This window comes from Denticeps clupeoides, chromosome 3 (genome assembly GCF_900700375.1).
Source record: "Denticeps clupeoides chromosome 3, fDenClu1.1, whole genome shotgun sequence".
Classification (NCBI taxonomy): domain Eukaryota; kingdom Metazoa; phylum Chordata; class Actinopteri; order Clupeiformes; family Denticipitidae; genus Denticeps; species Denticeps clupeoides.
In genome coordinates this window covers 3,863,152-3,883,169 of record NC_041709.1, presented here as the reverse complement: position 1 = coordinate 3,883,169, position 20,018 = coordinate 3,863,152, and the positions used below count along the sequence as shown (strand labels likewise).

Sequence of the window (20,018 nt, the reverse complement as noted above, 5' to 3'; positions counted from 1 at the left end):
ATGATTGGCACACTGTTACATTAGGAGGACATTAGCTGGTAGATCTAAACTGAGTAAGGTGAGTCCCACTGAATCAGTTGAAATTGTCTTTTGTGTAGATACGATTTTCTATCTGGGGATTTTAGTCCTTTTGTGTGGATGTGCATCATGTAGATGTTGCTGTATGTTTAGCCTGAATTGAAATGGTTTGTTTGAGAGGTTTGAGTGTAGAACAAGGATCAGCGTCCTCACCTCCACCTTCGTTTCCCTTGGATTCTTTTCCCCTCAAGGGTTTCTGTTCTTGCAGCATCTGGCAACATTGGTCCATGGTGTGTTGTGCCAACACCATGGTTTAGCACCCTGTGGAGGTTTTTTTTTTATGCCTGAAGATAGCTGGCCTTCGTATAATGCTGAGCTGCATAAGCAGGATTTTCCCTCATTAACATAAACACACCGCCTGCAATTTTAAATGACGTTGCGTGAAGATTGGTCCACATACATTGTGATGCCTGAGCCACCCACCTACCTAGAGCTGTCTTTAGCATAAATGTGCTAACAGATATGTGCTGTTGGAGTAAATGAGGTGACATGAAAAAATATGTATACATAATCCAAAGTGATGCTTTTGCATTTTGAGCCGCCAGCACTCAAAGCACAGTGTCAAATCACCGCTGTGCCGGCAGGCCGCGAGATGCAGGAAAAAAATTCTTGAGCAAGGGCGATGCTCGTGGTGAACTCCAGAAGAGCAGTGCCTGGCTCCAGAGGACGGGGAGTGATATCCATATTCATGAAAGTGCACAATCCAGCACACCCTCATACATCAGATAAATGACCCAATCAGCAGTCTGACAAACGCATAAAAAATGGTGTATACTGCTGAATAAATGATGTGGGAAAAATCTATTAATTAAAGGATTTACAAAAAAAAATTATCAATTTATGAAATTTCCAAGGACATAAGTGATGGATGGACAAATTAAACTTTGAATCAAAACATTCAGGGACAAGTGCACTTAATAGTAACGATCATAATGGTAAAAGTAAGTCTGTTAATAGTAAGGTATTAACATACTAGATAAAATTGAATTTCCTTTTATGAAATAAAAGTCCAACTGCTTTATTGCTTATAAGTACACAACCCCACTGTATGTTAAAGTGTAATAAACACCTTTTATGGAAAATATCATAAAAAGTGGGTAAATATTCCTGCATTCACAATAAAAAGGATTCGTGGATTAAGATTAAAAATGAGTGGAGGTAAATGGAAGTGCAAAATGGAAGTCTTCAATGTCAAAATGAACTTTAAACTTGAAAAGTGCTGGCACATCTTGTGTAGTACATAACAGACCTAGAATGTTAATGTTATGTTAATGTTATGTTAAGACCATAAACATTTGATTATTGTTACTGTTTATTGACCACCAGATTAAAGGCTATCGAAGTTTATGCCAAATCTGATTGCTCACCTATTATAGTATGTGGTGACATCAATGAGAACCAGCTCTTACAAAGACATAAGCCAAAATTTATACAAACAGAACATTAAAAAGTGACACGACATAGAAGAAAACTGTTGGGCCCAACATTTGTTCTCAGCTGAGAGGAAAAAATACAGTGTGGAATCATGCAAACAAACTATAGCTATCACAACCCTGTCTACTCTGACATTTAATAATTTGGGGTTAAATATTGCCCAAAGAAATCAAGCAGAACACAATTACATACAAACTAGCCATAGGTGTACCGGGAGGCTTAATGGCTAATGAGGTAAATCAGAACGATTGGGAAGACATGAACAAAACAGATTGATATGTACTGATAATACACAAGGAAAATACTCCACTCCATTGTTACAAACATGTACAACAATACAACACATTACACAAAAAAACAAAACAACCACAACAAAGGAACAAAACCTTATTAAACCATTTAAACCTTATTAACCTATAAAACAAGAAGGACTGCCTTTGTTTACTGCATTTTGGTTTCACTTCACTTTGTTTCACATCACAAACCAGTCCAAAACCAGAACCTCAAATTTTATAAAGAAGGTCATGCATTACATACATTGTCTGTGAGAACACAGATACATTGTGTGCATACATTTTTTTTTTATTCATAACGTATGACAGACATGAACAACATCCATTCCAAGGACTTTGCAACAAATTTGGGAGAAGCAGCCACCAACAGTCACAAACCAGGTTCAAATTCAGCGAGCTATGTTGTAGTTATAACAGCCAAATTACAGTACAGAAGTATAACTGAGGAGGATAGAGAGGAGAGTTTGGGAGTGTTAGAGAAAAACTAGAGAAAGCCTGTGTTGTAGCCTAGTGGTTAACACACTCGCCTATGAACCAGAAGACCCAGGTTCAAATCCCACTTACTACCATTGTGTCCCTGAGCAAGACACTTGACCCTAAGTTGCTCCAGGGGGGACTGTCCCTGTAACTACTGATTGTAAGTCACTCTGGATAAGAGCGTCTGATAAATGCTGTAAATGTAAATGTAAATGTGTTGCTGGTTAGTGCGGTTAGTGGTTAGTGTGGTATTCCTGCACTCACAATAAAAGAGATTCATGGATTAGAATTAAATATTTGATTATGTGATTAAATTTAGGATGTAACATCATATTCACCTTTATGTATAAGAAATAAAATCAGAAAGCAGTAAGCAGCTCCTCAGAATCATTAATTGAAAGTGAAAGTGAAGTGATTGTATTTGTGAAACACATCACAGCACACGGTGATAGAACAAAACGTGTCCTCTGCATTTAGCCCATCACCTTAGTGAGCAGTGGGCAGCCATGACTGGCGACCAGGGAGGCGACCAATAATATTATAAGTAATAAACGTACAACATGTTCAGGTGTAATGATAATCTATAAATTACGATGCTTTGACTGGACGCTAACAAAAATGCTAAATATAATAACAATAATAATAATAATAAGAAGAAGACGAAATAAAAGAATAATAAGTTGGCTGATTTTCAATAATAAACTATGAATTAAATTCTAGCAGAAGTCTCTCAAGAGCAGCTGCAGCTTTTTTCCATTGGCGTTTCATTTGAAAAAGGGTCTCTTGATTGCGTTGTGGAGTAAATATGTCTCTGCATGTTTGATTTGCGAGGGGTGGGGGCATGAGGGCTCCTCACTGTCTCTGTCGCAATAAAATATCTCTCCAAAGATGAAGTCTCAACTGGAATAAAAAAAAAAAATGCTGAAGACCAAGTGCCAAAGTCATCGAGTTAAGTGCAAGGACTTCTGAGAAATTGACACTTGTTGAAATACATCTGACATCTGTCATACTACGGCGGAAAGTACAAATTTTTCTCTTTTTTTGTTTGACCTTGACAGCATCTTTGATAATAACATTGTCGCTGCTGCAAAAGCAAAGCAGTCATTTGCTGAAGAGAACAATTTCTTCACGAGTCCCTTCAACCCGAGGCAATTGAGGTGATAAGTACCTATACATGCTCATCAAATTTTGGCCCAATCTCGGGATTGGGAAGGACCAAATTGAATTGCAGATCAGCCCAATGTGGCACTTGTACAATGTTCCCTCAGTGTCTCGGCTTTCTGTATTCATGTCTGGGTTCTCAGTGGGTGATACTCAGACACGTCTTCAGAGGAATTCTCCAAAGGTATAACGGTAGCAACAGGATCTGTCACAGGCAACATAACCAAAATCTAAATTCCTCACGATGTCAGCCATTTTTGTGTCTTCAACAGAGGAGCCCTATAGCAACACTAAATGAAAGAATGAGCAAAACAAGAAAAGATCACCATATCTGATGTTGTTAGGGTGACCAGGCAGTCAATGTCCAAACAGGAATTATAATCCATCATTTAGTGTATTTCTTTATTTCACTTGAATTCACATTAGTTTTTGCTTTATAGGGATTGGTCAGCCTGTTGCTCTATAATCATTGAGTAAGTGTAACTACTGTAAATTAAGAGAAGCTTTACACACTGTAAAACCAGAAGAAGCTTTTTGTACTATCTGGATTCTATCAGGTAGATTTCCTGGTCACCACGCGGCTCAACAGCGAAGAACCAGCAGTCCTTCTGTTGATAATTCATTCATTCATTCCCCCCACGCTTAACAGAAGACAGCCCAGGTGGGTGACACAAGCAGATGGCCCTCATCTGCAGCTCAGGATTTAGATTAGTCATTCGTATCCCACAATCTGACTAGCACACGTGACATTAAAGTGTGACGGAGGACGTGGTCGAGTTTTTCCTCGTTCTTGTGCCGCGTGACACGAGTCGAGATTATGCCGACTGCTGCCCCGAAAAAAAAGGCCGTGCAAACAAGTTGTCATATTATGAAGGCCTGTTTAGGAAGGGAAGGCGCTACCTTTGCAACACCTGGCCAATACACTGCATAAAATTTCCAGAAATGCGTCACTGTAAACACAGTGCGCCGACTTGTTCTTTTGATTGGGGCGTGCTGCTCATTTGTTGCCTTTAAAACACAATATCTGACATATTTGCATTTATATTGGATTTCTCGTCCACACACAAGCGCTTGAGATACAAGAGCCTTTCTGAACAATGACCACAGAGAACACATCATCTAACACACATGTACAACATAAGGGGAGCCTTGAAGACATCGACATCCAACGGCGCTCTTTATGCTCTCAACGTCTTTTGTGCCACAAGAAGCTCTTCAACTCTGAAGAATAATTTTTGATCAAAGTTTTTTTTTTTTTTTTTTTTTTTTTCTTATTCACTTACCGATTTGTAGGATACAGGGGAGGGCCATTGCTGGAGACCGAGCTAAAGCAACGCAGCATTGAAACTGCTAAGCCGACCAGAGCCTTTTAATTACGGGGGCACACCTTTAGGCAAGCCACTGTAGCTACGCTCTGCATCTTCTTCAAAGTGACTGTGACCTTTTCCCTAAGCCCTGCGAGAGCCGGCCAGATCTCAGATCGCTACGCTTGGCCTCCAGAATGAGGCAACACGCCCAGGTTATTAAAGGCAGGGGGAGATTAGTTCGTTGCTGATGTGGCTGGCATTGTCCAGCGTTGCACTGGCACTAATCTCTTACGAGATAAAAGGACTCACGGGGAGGCTTTCTCCCCGAGCGAAATCAGATTCACGCTGGACCTGCTCTGAAATTGCTGAGACAAAAGAACCACGTGGGAAATCGCCACACATTTGTTGTCTTCTTTTTCCCCCATAGTAAAATGTATTTGGTAGGATAATAAAAAAAGGGGTCTTATTAGTGTTATACATAACTATGCTACATAGAACATTTTCTCAAATAAGAATCCTAGTAACAGATAGTAACTGCAATTGGCATTTAAAAGTAGCTTAGTGTAATGGTGTTTAATTTTATGTGAATTACATTCTGCTGACAGATGGCCCTGTCCAGTGGCTTTCGCAGCATTTTACTTTTTGGTAAATGTTTACTTGCATCTCCGAGAAGAAAGGAAGAAGGAGGGGCATCAACACTGTAAGTTTTACATACAAGAACACTTGACAGATGAGTGTGGTGGTTTGTCTGACAGTTGTGCATATGTCTCACAGATGCGACTGCAGATTTTCTGATTAATTTTTTAATGAGAAGTGTAGCATATTCCACGCGGTGTTGATGCTCAATTTAATTGTCTTGTCACCAGCAAGGTGATATCCTGCATCGTTGGTTGAATTTGATGTGTCCTTCTGTTTGAAATAGACACCACAAGAACAAAAAAGCATCAAAAAGCTCGACGCTGCCAACACGCAACCACGCAATAGTCATGATTGGATCATCAAAAATTGTAGCACCAGAGAGAAAAGGCTCACAACAAAGGGCACTATTTTCAAACTGGCACCAAGTATGGCATGATGCACTAACTGGGGCTGAAAGAATCAGTCAATTATCCAATAATGTTAATAATTAAATAATTAAATGTTGTGTAATTTTTATGTCAACGCCTTAGTCTGAAAGATTTCACACTAACCGCATAGTTAATCAGTAAATTTCCGCAGTGCCCTATCCTCAGTGTTGGCCTAGCGGGGGCAGTGGTGGCCTAGCGGTTCAGTAAGTGGCCCTCTAATCAGAAGGTTTCTGGTTCGAATCCAGATCCGCCAAGGAACCACTGAGGTGCCACTGAGCAAAGCACCATCCCCACACACTGCTCCCTGAGTGCCTGTCATGGCTGCCCACTGCTCACCAAGGGTGATGGGTTAAATGCAGGGGACACATTTCATTGTGTGCACCGTGTGCTGTGCTGCAGTGTTTCACTATAACAATCACTTCACTTTCACTTTCATGCTCATCTTCTTCCATATTTGTTCTTTTGTTAACACTTCACAGCAGCTCACCCTGCGCCAGCCACACTCCAAACTATTTATTTATTTATTTGTTTGTTTGTTTGTTTGTTTGTTTGTTTTCATTTACAGTTGAAAACTTATTTAACACCTAAGTGTTATTTTAAGCCTTGAATGTAAATTTTTATTTCTCCCCATCAATGAGCTTATTTGCTATAATATGTTAGCTTTTCCTACACCCCTGTGCCCTTATAAAATTGTGCTATGTGTTTTTCAGTTACCTGTTGGTATGATTCCAGCCAGTGGTTGATAAAGTAGACAAACTATGTACTTGGGTAGAAGTAGAGTTATGTAGGGTAAAAGTTTACTCTAGTGAAAGTCAAATTTAAATATCACCTTGAGTAACAGTAGAAAAGTATTTCACTTCACATAAGAACATAAGAACAAATCTATTCATTATAGGTAGATATTTTTTAACAACATTTTTAGTGGAATACCACTAATTACTCTTTAACGATTAAAATGAACTTCTAATTACTTTAACAACATTTCTCAGACACCTTATCCAGAACAACTTACAAGTAGTGAACAGGGACAGGTCATCCTGGAGACACTCAGGGTTAAGCGTCTTGCTCAGGGACTGTGGCTTTAGACCTTTGGGTGATCATTATATAATATAACGGCTTGAATTTTATAATGTAAGCAAAATTTTCTAGATATGTGGTTTACGCATTTAAAAATACTGTAAATATGATCTATTTTGACTTGTTAATGCAGCAGACGTAAAATATGCGCCTTGCTGAAACTCCAGAATCTGGAGTTTCAGACTTTTAGAGTTTTGTGCTAATGAAATAAAGTTATTTCATTAGCACAAGCAAGTAATCATTTCTTTTTTCATCTCATTGCAGAGGTATACTTGGCTTGTTTATGTGCAGTCGCCCACGTGCCTTTATAGCTAATCATTGCATGATGTAACACATAGGTGTCAAACTCTTGACCCGTGTGTCACATCCCGCCCGCCGTACAATTACGTCCAATTACATATAAATCAATTATTATGGCCTGGTGATTTCAAGCACTGATAACACACAAATTCCATAATGCAATGCTTTGGTTGCTTGCCGAATGTGAGTCGTTCTGTAATCAAAAGTTTCATTATACATGCTAGCTAACGGCAGCAAAACTAGCATCAAAGATTTCAATCAGAATCTACCTGATTCCTTAGATTAGATGGTGAACTCCTGTAAGGCACAAAAGACATTTGAAAGAGAAAGAATGCTTCTTTTCTAAACCTTCTACATCTCTGAAATAAGGCCAAGGGTGTTTTGGCAAATTGGAATAATGCAGGTGAATAGCTGCGTGCTGTAATTCAATTGGTGAGACGCGTAACATTCACCTTTCTCTGACTCTGTCCGCCACTCCGCATCTTAGTTTTGAGCTGGCAGGTCAAATGTTAGTTTTTTTAAATGTAAAAAAGAAACAACTGCATTTTGAAATAAGCCTGAAGTAAAATATTTTTGACATTGAAATGTACCAGAGTAAAAGTAAAAATTCTCCACAAATGTAAATGCTTTAGTAAAGTACCGATACACCAAAAACTTCTTAAGCACAGTAATGAGTTACATTTACTATCCACCACTCACTCCAGCCAACATGCCAGTTTTTCAGAATGTCAAACTCTTCTCACTCTGACGTAGCACGACATGATATTTTGGACACAGTTGTTTTTTCGTTTTTTTTTTTTTACTTTACACCACTTTAAGTTTAATTCTTACTTTTATTTGGGTTACGTAGAAGGCTGCAAAGCTAATGTTACAAATACATGCAATAAAGCAATCAAGTTTAATCTCCAAATTCTTATGTTTCATTGGTTATTATTGCTATCTTGTAATTTGTTATGCTACGTTATGTTAAGGCAAAAACTGAACAACTACCTGCTTTTTTCTGCACAATATGTCACATGTGTATCATTAAAAAAACATTTGACCTTACGCTTAGCCCCACACAAAATGCTTAGTGCAGATTTAGAGAATCAGGCCCAAATTGCTAAACCAGGCCAATTCAACTCTTACGTCTTTATCAAGACTCCAAAATAAATGAACAAATTCGACTCTACAGGATACATCCTTCATTTGAGACTCACAATGAAGTCTGTCTCTGTGCCTCTGTGTGTGTTTGAGAGGGCGAGAGCCCTCAGACACCTCACCCCTCCCACCAAAACCCCCCTCGTCTGTCTGTAGCTCCCAAAGTATATTAATCAAACATGTATGGTCTGTCTCACTGTTCCCCACTCAACAGTTCCGCAGTGAAGACAAGCATGACAAGTAATCAAAGCCTCCCCTTATGAAATGCAGACCGGCTCCTCGTTATCTGTCTTCTGTACCTTGTCAGTCAAGTTGCAGAGAATTTACAAAGAAACGGGACGGAAAAAAAAAAGAAATGTGTAAGAATAATGTGTGATTTCTCTGCTGGAGGATTGAGACACGATGAACAGTAAATGCGGATAATTGAGGGGGGCTTTTATTCTTTTAAAGACCAGTGGCGCAGAAGCACATCCGGGAGGAAGCAACTAAGAGTGCAGACATTTACTTTTATCCACCAAAAGTTGAACACTTCGACAGGCTGAACTCATGTCTGATTACGGTGAGAGACTGACGGCTTCCTTTGTCGGCCACACTGCCGACAGACATCATTAACATTTGAGTTGTAACTTGGTGGTCTTTCCATCCAATTCAATTCAAAACTTTAGCAGTACCTAATCTATGCCATAAATGCATTAATATGTAAAGGGAAATATAAAAGATCAGTCTGAAGGGGGTTTATTTATAAGCCTTTTCTGTAGGGGAGGGGCAGAAGATCATTTCAAATAGAGTAGGTAAAAAAGGGTCAATAAATACATAAATAGCACTCACCTATACATTTTATATCTGGTTGTAAATCCTTGGCGGAATCTTTCCACAAAGGAGAGGTAACTCCGAGAGTGGTGGAAAGGTCCGCGGTCGGAGATGAGCCAATCAAACTGCTTGGTGACATGTTGCTCGGTAGCGGACGGATCCTGGCGGGAAGACTGAACTGTTATATGGTCCCATATAAACAGGAAGCAGATGACCTCAATACACCTCCAGTTCATGCTTTTCCTTAAGCCGCTCTCTGTTCATTCTCGCTCCATTCTGTGGAGACCTAGAGACAGGGGAAAGACAAAAAAAGAGAGAGAGCGAGAGAGAGGGTTGGGGGGGGGGGGGGGTACAGATGGAGAGAGAGAAAGAGATTTAACACTTTAAACACTTTATTTTAAATAAATAATATATTATGAAATATATAAAATTATATATGTATATATATACATATATGTATATACACACATACACATTATATATACACATACTAAGTGACCTTTTTTCCACCTAAAAACTGGGGGAGGAAAAATGAACACTTCTTCCTTCTACAGAGTGATCAGTGCCAGATTGTAGTCCTCCATACTAATGAGGAAGGCTGCCCTTTTCACAGATGAGAATGAATTACAACCTGGGACGGGTGGCCTTCTCTTTATCCAGACTAATTGGTTCCATGATAAGTTCAGACAAGGTTAAGAGGCTGCTTTATGATATGTTGTGACATGTAGTTGGTTGAGCAGAAGAGTGTTGTCTTAAAAAAAAAAAAAAAAAAAAAAAAAAAAGTAATTAATGGCAAGACTGTATTAACTTAACTTCCAGACAAACCGACTTACTCAGTTTAAATAGAATCTGAATGTCAGCATCAGGAGAATATTAATCTGTTGAAACTAAAATTGGTTAATTATTCAATAGCTATCGCTGTTTTTTTACCTTGAATGTAGCTAATGCTGAATAAAGATGAGCCAACACATGCCCACATGAGTCGATATAGCATCCTACGTTTGTAACCCTGTCTGAGTGAGAGGGCCATAAAGTAAAATTGACTACAGCCAAACTGCCACCAGCACGCCACTGAGAGGAGGGTTAGGTTCCCCGCTGACATCAAACATATCAGAGGAGACATGTGTTAATCCTGAACTCCAGACGGTGTCATGGTGGGGACCTCATAAAAGAGCTAGGCTTGTTCCACATGTGGTTCATGCTCAATTCTGTCTACTACTGTAAAACCAATCTGACCAAAAATATGTCAGTTTCATGACATTCTAGGAAAATAATAATCATAATCAGTCTGAATACAGATCAATATCAGAAAAAATTTTTTGACAGGGGACATTTTTTATGATATATTCAGCAGTTTGTCTGGACAGCAACACTAACACAAGTTTTGACCATTGTTCATAGCAACAAAGAGTCAGACGTCCCATTTCACCCTCAGATATCCACAGAGACCTAGATTATGCACACTGACCTAGACACGCCACGACTACCTGCACAATGTACATTTGCAGAGCAATATTCAATTTGTCAAATTGGCTCATTGTTTAAAGTTGTAAGCTTTAAAGATTAAAGTCTACTTTATCACCTCATGTGCATCCATAACAGCTCTTGTTCGAAACAATTGTGACATCCAAAGTCAATGTAATGACTGTCCCTATGAATTATTCAGCTGTAGTGAAAATCCTGTTTCTGTCCACAATCGGGAAAAAAAACATACTGGACATTCTTAAAACACCCAAAATAAGCCATGCTTAGACCCCATATTGCTTCCTGAGCCCTTGTTTCAGATTATAAAAACAATATTCTTTGCCTCAGACCAGGCAACCTCGTTGCACCATGCAACAGTATCAGCCGAAGCTACTAAATGTCACAGAGAAATGCATTGGTTTATGATAAAGTGTCAGCGCGGCACATTATTATCCACTTGCCAGTGGAATCATGTCTATACTTCCCGATAAGGAAGCCATTTCCATCAGTAATTATGCTTAAGAACTTTGGCCCCCAGCTGCAGAGGCCTAACACAGCCCTATTAAATTAGTGCTATTGTAGGCAGAAATTCTCCCCTTTTCATGCTTTATTAGACAATAAGGACATGACAGAGGAGGGGAAAATGTAATGGAGCTCGTCTTCTTTTTTTTTTTTTTTGCTTTTCGGGGGAAGAAATTTCTTTCATTCTGGGATCATATTTCAGCTGTCAAGTGAAAATTAAGGAGGAATCGATCCCATACGGACTCATTCTCATCATGAAGCTGGGAGGCAGCGGTCAGAAAAAAAAAAGGTGTGAAGAGTGACTTTATAGCTAAAGGAACGAATCACTAGCGCCATTATCTGCAGATACGCTTCTCTGCATAAAGCGTCCGTCGCCTCAACTCTTATTTCTCCCTGTCGTACACAAATAGAGACTTGTGGTGCATAATCGCATGCGCACAAACGCGTTAAAGGCTCTTAAAACCTTGGCTTGTCCACATCACTTATAGGATTGAGAGCTCAAGGCCAATTGGTGTCCTCGTGTATGTGGCGGCGTGGCTAACCCAGGACGCTTTGGCAATGACAAATCCATGCCAGCATAATCTAATGAGGCCTCCTTTAGGATAATTAGTTTAGACTAATTTGAGGTTGCCTGTCAGAACATAACAATGCATCACTTAATTGCGAGACGAGCGGGGAGACGGTCGAGGGAAGCGGCGGTGATGGCGCTGCCTGGCGAGTGCAGGTGCGCCACCGCCACATGTGCCCCCTGCGGAGTGCCTGGCGACACATGCATTTATGCATATGCGCCGCTGCAATATTAATAAATGGCCACTTACCAAATGAATATTGTATTATTCAAAAGGTTAATGGAAGCGTCGTTAGAGGGGACTTTGCCCAATAATGCTTTCACCAATACGGCTGCTAACATTCTGCACATAGGAGTAAATGGGGAGGTAAAATGCCAGGGATTAAAAATGAAATATGCCATTTTTAAGTTTCTGCCATCATGCTGCACACTGACCTCTCCTGTCAGTAACTTGCAGATATAGAATGCTACAGAAGAGTAGATAACAATATTATCTAATTTGCATTTGTTCAAATATACATTTTAATCGAAGTGATTTTCTTATGTTTTGGGGGGATTTTTTTTGTATTTGTTGAATAGAGAAGATGGGGTGCAAAATACGGTGCTGTTTGAAGAGCTGGAAGATTAAATCCAGCACACTTGTCTAATGCTATGACAAACTGCAATATTTAAAGCCATTTGCTATACTACACCTCTTGTGGGTTTGGTGAATATGATTGATTGAAGTCGCTGTAATATTGTGATCGTTTTCCTTTTTTTCTTAATTCTGCAAGCTGTTTCTAATCCCTACTGGGTGTGATCTGTAGATGAAATCACTCCTGCCGTAGACAGTGCCAAATATATCTGAAATACTGCAGAGCCTCATCAGCACAACACCAAACGATGATAGATGCGCATTATGCAAACTGCCGTTCAGTTCATCTCCAAAGTCCCAGTTTTGAGGTAAATGTGAACCAGCGTTACACCTGCTTTAAAAAAAAAAAAAAAAAAAAAAGCTGCCTGAAACAAACAAAACAAGACAGCGCGTTTGCTTGCATTTGTTTCAAACCTCAGTGATCAAAGCGCCAACGGAGGCATTGGCAACGAGTCGCAGACTCGGGCTCTCCGCGCGACAGCAGAGTCTGCCTGGCCCTGCCTTCCCTTCACTCAGACAGGCTGGTGATATCACAGGCCCCGAGCTGCTGACGGGGCTGTCTGTTCACAGACCCTTCAGCCAGGTCAGCCTCCTCGCCAGATGACATCAGCCGCCGCCCGGCAGGAAAGCCTCCGTAACGGCGCTCCCCGACTGGACTTTTTTACCGGAGCAGTCGGAGGTTTGATTGCCTGCCCCAGGGGGGCTTTACAATGGCATTCAGTTGGGAACAAAAGCCTCACCCTGCACACACTCAACTGGCAACTGGTCTACAGTACTTTCCCCAAAGGCTAAATAAGCTTTCTGAATGGTCATTCTTAGCATGGTATTTTTCCAGGCACACGGTGTTCTGATTGCATTGAGCCAAGAACTGGCCTTGAGCTGAGCCCTATATTTCTGGACTCAATAAGTCCCTTTATAGCTCTGATGAAAGTTTTACATTTATATCTTATATCACTATTACTGATTGCATGTGCTGAACGATGATGTGAAGTGTAGTTTTACTGTAATGTTTATTGGGCCATTGCAGTAATGGAATTGGACATATTAAGACAACACACATTTTTTGCATTAATTCCACGTATATACACTATTTTCACGCTGTGATACAGCGGATTGTGTAGTTTTCTCACTCCTCCAAGGTCATGAGTTTGAATCTAGGCTGTGTGTGTGGAGCTTGCATACTGCCCTGTGCTTGACATCCTAGGATGGGATCTGGATCCCGTGACCCATGTCTCGATTCAGAGATTGTGGACAGCAAATGTAGAACATAAAAAAAAAAAAAAAAAAAAAAGTACCATCTATGGTAATGAGAACCTCAGGTCTGTTGTTAAACAGTAAGTTACTTATAACAGTATTGTCATGATCCGGACCGGCAGGGGTGGCTCCGGATCCGGAGTTCGGACCGGAGTTTCATGTTTGTCCTGTGTAATGTTCCCTGATCGTGCTCACCGGGTGTCTATTTATATAATTGTATAAAACTATCCTGTTCGTGTCTGTTCGCCATCGGGTCATTGTGCGTGTTTATGTTCCCTTGTCTCGTGCAGTTTGTATTAAGCCCCTGTCACGTTAAATCGTGTGTATGCGTCCTCCTTCATCGCCATGTCCAGCCCACCCGTGACAAGTATGTATACTCGTTTTTGGACAAGTACATGTGTAAGCATGGGCTACTATGAAATTTTAATGGTATGATAACGTTAAGCAAGAATATCATGGTGTCATAGGATTAGAATACGTGGTTATGGAAAGTGTGTGAGCTGTAAAAATGTGTTCATTTGAAATGGTAAAGTGAAGTGATTGTGAAGCACAGCACATGGTGAAATGTGTCACAGCACACAACAAAATGTGTCCTCTGCTTTTAGCCATCACCCTTGGTGAGCAGTGGGCAGCCATGTGTGGGGACGGTGCTTTGCTCGGTGGCACCTCAATGGCACATTGATGGCTTGGAATTTGCACCTGCAATCTTCTAATTACAGGTGCGCTTCATTACCTGCTAGGCCACCACTGCTCAAAATGTCCAGCAAAAAATATATATATTTTCATTTCTGTTATCATATTAAATATTTAAAACATTGCTAAACATACATGTTGGTTTAAACACACAAAGCAATGGTATTCACATATAAATGTGAATAAAATCTATGATGTGACATCCCTGGTGGTCTAGTGGTTAGGTTTCGGCGCTTTCATCGCCGCGGCCCGGGTTCGATTCCCGGTCAGGGAAACTTTGTAAGGTTTCAGCACCTCAGCCCCCACAACCACAAATGTCCTCTTTCTGAATGAGCTCAACGACTTTTATGCTCGCTTTGAAAGAGACAACAAGCAACCTGCTGTCAAGATCCCCTCATCTACCGACCACTCGGCCATCATACTCACCTCCTCAGATGTTTGCACTGCACTGAGCCGGATAAACGCGCGCAGGGCTGCTGGACCAGACGGCATCCCGGGGCGCGTTCTTAGAGCATGTGCAGAGCAGCTCGCAGGCGTATTCACGGACATTTTTAACATGTCTCTCGCCCAAGCAGCTGTTCCAACATGCCTCAAATCCACCTCCATTGTACCAGTGCCGAAACATTCTAGCCCAACATGCCTGAATGACTACCGCCCTGTAGCACTCACACCCATAATCATGAAGTGCTTTGAGCGGTTAGTCCTGGCACATTTGAGGGACTTCCTCCCACCAACTCTGGACCCACACCAGTTTGCGTACCATAGCAATAGGAGCACAGAGGATGCAGTCTCCATAGCGCTGCACTCTGTACTCACACACCTGGACAAGCAAAACACATATGCACGGATGCTGTTTGTTGATTTCAGCTCAGCATTTAACACTGTCATCCCCTCTAAGCTAATCTCTAAACTTAGAGCCCTGGACATCAACACCTCACTTTGCAACTGGATTATGGACTTTCTGACCAGCAGACCACAGCATGTAAGGTCAGGCCACATCCGCTCCACTACTGTCACGCTCAACACTGGTGTACCACAGGGCTGTGTGCTGAGCCCCTTCCTCTACTCCCTCTTCACCCATGACTGCCGACCTATGTATGGATCAAACTCCGTTATTAAGTTTGCAGATGACACCACGGTGATAGGTCTCATCGACAACAACGATGAGACTGCCTACAGGGAGGAGGTCCAGCATCTGGCCACTTGGTGCACAGAAAATAACCTTCTTTTAAACACCACCAAGACCAAGGAGCTCATTGTGGACTTCAGGAGGGAGAGAAGAGGCTCGCATGATCCCATCCACATCAATGGGATGACTGTGCAGCCTGTTACATCCTTCAAGTTCCTGGGGACCCACATCTCAGAGGACCTGTCCTGGAGCATTAACACCTCCAGCCTGGTCAAGAAGGCTCACCAGCGCCTCTTCTTCTTGAGAACATTAAAAAAGAACCAGCTACCCACTACCATCCTGTTGAACTTTTACCGCTCTACAATAGAGAGCATCCTTACCAGCTGTCTCACAGTGTGGTATGGAAGCTGCACTGTTGCTGAGCGTAAGGCGATGCAGCGGGTGGTGAAAACTGCCCAGCGCATCACAGGGACTCCACTTCCATCCATTGAGGAAATCCAGAGGAAGCACTGTCTGCGTCGAGCTCGCAGTATTCTTAAGGACTCCTCCCACCCGGCCCACGAACTGTTCTCTCTCCTGCCTTCAGGCAGACGGTTCAGGCTACCACGGACAAGAACCAGCAGACTTAGGAACAGCTTTTTTCCCAGAGCTGTTTCCTTGCTGAACTCCTCTGCCCCCCCCATACACTCTTGATAATCACTGCACTGTACTACTCCTGCACATATCACTTTGTACTGCACATATCACTTTGTACTGCACATATCACTTTATGTATAGCACATATCACTTTATGTATAGCACATATCACTTTATGTATATATATATAACTTAACTTATTTGACCTGTATCCTGCACTTGCTGCTTATTGCACTTCTGGTTAGACCTAAACTACATTTCGTTGCCCTGTCCTTGTACATGTGTAATGACAATAAAGTTGAATCTAATCTAATCTAATCTAATCTTACTTAAAAGTAAGGGCATGCAAAGAGCATGGGCAAGCAGAGGTGGTCTAGCGGTGGTCTAGCCCTGTAATCAGAAGATTGCCAGTTCGAATCCCGATCTGCCAAGGTGCCACTGAGGTGCCACTGAGCAAAGCACCGTCCCCACACACTGCTTCCCGGGGTGTGATTCTCTTCACCATTGCACTGCTCACTCAGGGTGATGGGTTAAATGCAGAGGACAAATTTCACTGTGTGCACCGTGTACTGTGTATCACAAGTGACAATCACTTCACTTTAAAGAGAACGTTACTGTAGCAACGGTAATGAAAATTATGGTAAACCTGGAAACTGCCAATACTCAAGCCTTGTCCTGGGTGCTCTAGAGAGGACGATTGTGTGTGTGTTGGCGTATTGCTGTGTACACCCTGGATTGCAGTGTCTACTGGTCCAGGGGGAGTGTTTCTGCCCTGGGCCCAAAGATTTCTGGGATAGACTCCAGCTACTCTATAACTCTGACCTGCGTAAGTGGATTTTGAAAATAAATGAATGGATGATTTTACTATGAATTAATTACATTTATTTATACATTATGGCAACCTGCACTAATGCAGAGAATCAGAATGGGAATCAGAATATAGATCCCAGTTTTTAAAAATATAGATATTATCACATAATGCTGAACAAGTGAGTCAGGGGAGCATGAGCGTGATGGAGTATTTCCATGATGTTTACCTAATCATGTCTGGTTTTGAGGATGTGACAGCGCACTAGAGCTGCCTTCCTGGGGAGGCTGTCAGGCTTGTTCCCAAAGAGATTGAATTTTTTAACATTCCTCCCCATGCCACTGTTTTGCTTTTGTTTTCTTGCATGGTACAGGACACACGCTGCTCGCAAATCTCTGATCATTTTCCCGCAATTACCCAGAGGGCCCACATGCTCGCGCATATTTCACTTATTGACGACATTAGCGGATAAAGTGATTCTCTTCACAATTGCATCTAGCTCAGCAAGTAAAATATGAATTATGTACCGGCACACCTGAGCCGGTAACAACTTAACCACATGTATATTAGAGAAGATGAAGTGATTTTGAGAAACACTGCGACCGGAATGCATTTTCCCGACTTCATTAGTTCAAATTAAAATAAAAAAGACTGGATAAACCTGTTTATGCTGGACCCCAAAAATTCACATTAACTTGTCCTCTCTGTTTTAATGCGCATGTATTAGGGTCCGGATCGGCGACAGCAAAGTCGGCCTGGCAATGCTTTGTTCCTCTGAGGCGGCTGGAGGGAAAGGCTCGTCTTCATCTGTTCTGTCAGCATGATGGAACTTAAGGCACGGTGCTAGTAGAATCCTGGGTTTATAGAGGTTTATTAAACATACAGGTAATACTGTGCTCCTGAGGGAAGCAGCAGTAAGGCTTTCTGAGTAGAACCAGTTTTAACGCAGAAGATCAGGAGAGCCTAGCGGTTCCACGAATGCAATACTTTCAAAGACTGCGGACAACTTTCTGGTGTGGCAGGAAGAGGAGCTGGTCTGAAACTGGCACTTCCTTTCATACAACTTCATCAGAGAGACTCATTTTAAACACACCTGAGCTCAGAACTGAGTTCCGCCAAGGGAATATTTGGGCTGCCTGCAGAAGCCCTCAAATCCCTTAATTTCAGTTTCCTTTCAGCACAGGCTGTATTCTGCACTGCAAAGCTATTCTCAAGCAGAAGTGCTGGAACAGAGGTGGTCTCGGCCCTGCTGGCGACTTCAAAATTCAAAGTGTGTTTTTTAAGCAAATGAAATAACACATAGTTTAATAGGATATCTAGTTTTATCTTTTTCCAAGAAAAATGGAAATTCTCAGGGAAGAGTAGAGCAAATACCATTTTAAATATAACTAAATATTTACAGCACATTAATGAGGCTGTGGTTTAATGAAGAAAAAAATATCCCTGGTTTTAGTTTTTAAATGCAGCTATTGCTTGAATGTTACAATTTATGCATCTGAAATGAGTAGGAAATAATGACTACTCACTTAATGAGGGTGGGGAGCTATCCTACCTCATGGCATACACATGCACCATTTACTTCCACACTCACAACAACACACAATTTAGAGTGAGCAATTCACACTTGGGCTGTGGGAGGAATCCGGAGAAGCTGGACAAAACCCACGTGAACACTCCGCAAACACAAAGCCAGAATTGTGATTTGAACTCATGACCTTGGAGGTGTGGGGCCACATCGCTAACCACCATGCCACAGTGTGGCATCATAACTTTTTAAATTGTCAAGCATCAGGGATTAGGACTTCCATGAAGAGGTGTTCATGCTCTGCAATATTTAGGTAGGTGACATCTACATGAACACAGTAACATCTACATGAACACAGGACCCAAGGTTCTTGCACATATACTAAAATTGGATACAGAGACGATTAGCATGGCCCCTGCAAAAGGATGACAGGCAAATCCGTGAAGCACTCCACATTTTTGATGTTTACATCACGCAGGACCTGTCATGGTCCTGTCACATCAACACCGTGGTGAAAAAGGCCCGGCAGCGTCTCAACCACCTCAGATATTAGACTGCCCTCCAAGGTGCTTAGGAATTTCTACTCCTGCACCATAGAGAGCATCCTGGTGGGAAACATCTCAACCTGGTTGGGGAACAGCACCATGCAGGACAGGCGAGCTCTACAGAGGGCGGTTCGATCAGCTGAACGCATCGTCTACAGCAAGCGGTGCTGGACCAGGTCCAGGAAGATAGTGAAGGACCTCAGCCACCCCAACAATGTACTGTTCTCTCTGTTGCGATCAGGGAAGCGCTTCCGCTCCCTGAAGTCCAACTCAGAGAGAATGAGGAGGAGCTTCTTCCCGCAGGCTATACGAGCTCTCAACAACAACAACACTACATAGGACAGAACCCTAGTATACTCCAGCACTTTCAACCACTTCTGGATTCTATCCCCCCAGAATTTTGCTAAACCTTTCACCTTACTTTCACTTTACACATTTGCACACCTTCACCCTACCTATTACACATATTTTATATTTAAAAACATAAAATTGTAATATTTGGTTATGTTTGCAATATTTGCATATTGGTTCACTTGAATACTTGCAATATTTGCAATATTGAGATCTATAGCAGTCGCAAAAGCATTTCACTGCATATCATACCGTGTATGACTGTGTATGTGACAAATAAAATTTGAATTTGAAGATCTCTGAGCAGAACATTGCCCAGAGCACAATACTGCTTCCTACAGCTTGTCTTCTTGCCATAGTGCAAACCATCACTGTACTGTACTGTAAAATGCTGCTGTAAATGGTTTGCTTAATAATGCATTATTTAAGATCTTAGGTGTGTGTCAGGTGTGTGTGTGAGAAAGTTTTCAGCAAGTTCTATGGAAATTGGATCGCTGGGTGTCCATCAGTTATTGCACGTGACGCTACCACCAAAAATATGTAATAATCAGTGGATAGAAGGAACCCCTTTATGACCTGCAGCTTTGGAATTATCAAGCATCGTGCCTTGGCTCTTGTAATTTAGCACTGCCTGGTTTATTTTTCCCCACTTCCACAACATTAAGAAAGTGACTTAACTGATCTTCCTCATGACAGATAACACTATAACCACATTTATTCACATCAAATGTCAGTGGTTTTAATA

The 20,018-nt window shown here is 41.5% G+C and overlaps 1 protein-coding gene, 1 non-coding gene and 1 pseudogene across 4 annotated transcripts in view; 2 read left to right on the top strand and 1 right to left on the bottom strand.

Annotated features, from left to right (window-relative positions):
* Positions 1-20,018, bottom strand: part of brinp1 (bone morphogenetic protein/retinoic acid inducible neural-specific 1) — a 92,254-nt gene that overhangs the window by 55,294 nt on the left and 16,942 nt on the right. For 2 of the 3 annotated variants that reach the window (XM_028974500.1, XM_028974501.1), the window contains exon 2: positions 9,163-9,430. In XM_028974500.1, the coding sequence (XP_028830333.1) occupies positions 9,163-9,380 (218 nt within the window). In that variant the 5' untranslated portion in view covers positions 9,381-9,430. The remainder of the gene's footprint in view (positions 1-9,162; positions 9,431-20,018) is intronic. The other variant, XM_028974502.1, reaches the window with a different exon arrangement.
* On the top strand, positions 14,482-14,553 carry trnae-uuc (transfer RNA glutamic acid (anticodon UUC)). Its single transcript has one exon. It is a non-coding gene; the product is annotated as a tRNA-Glu (tRNA).
* On the top strand, positions 18,744-18,837 carry LOC114787224 (uncharacterized; annotated as a pseudogene).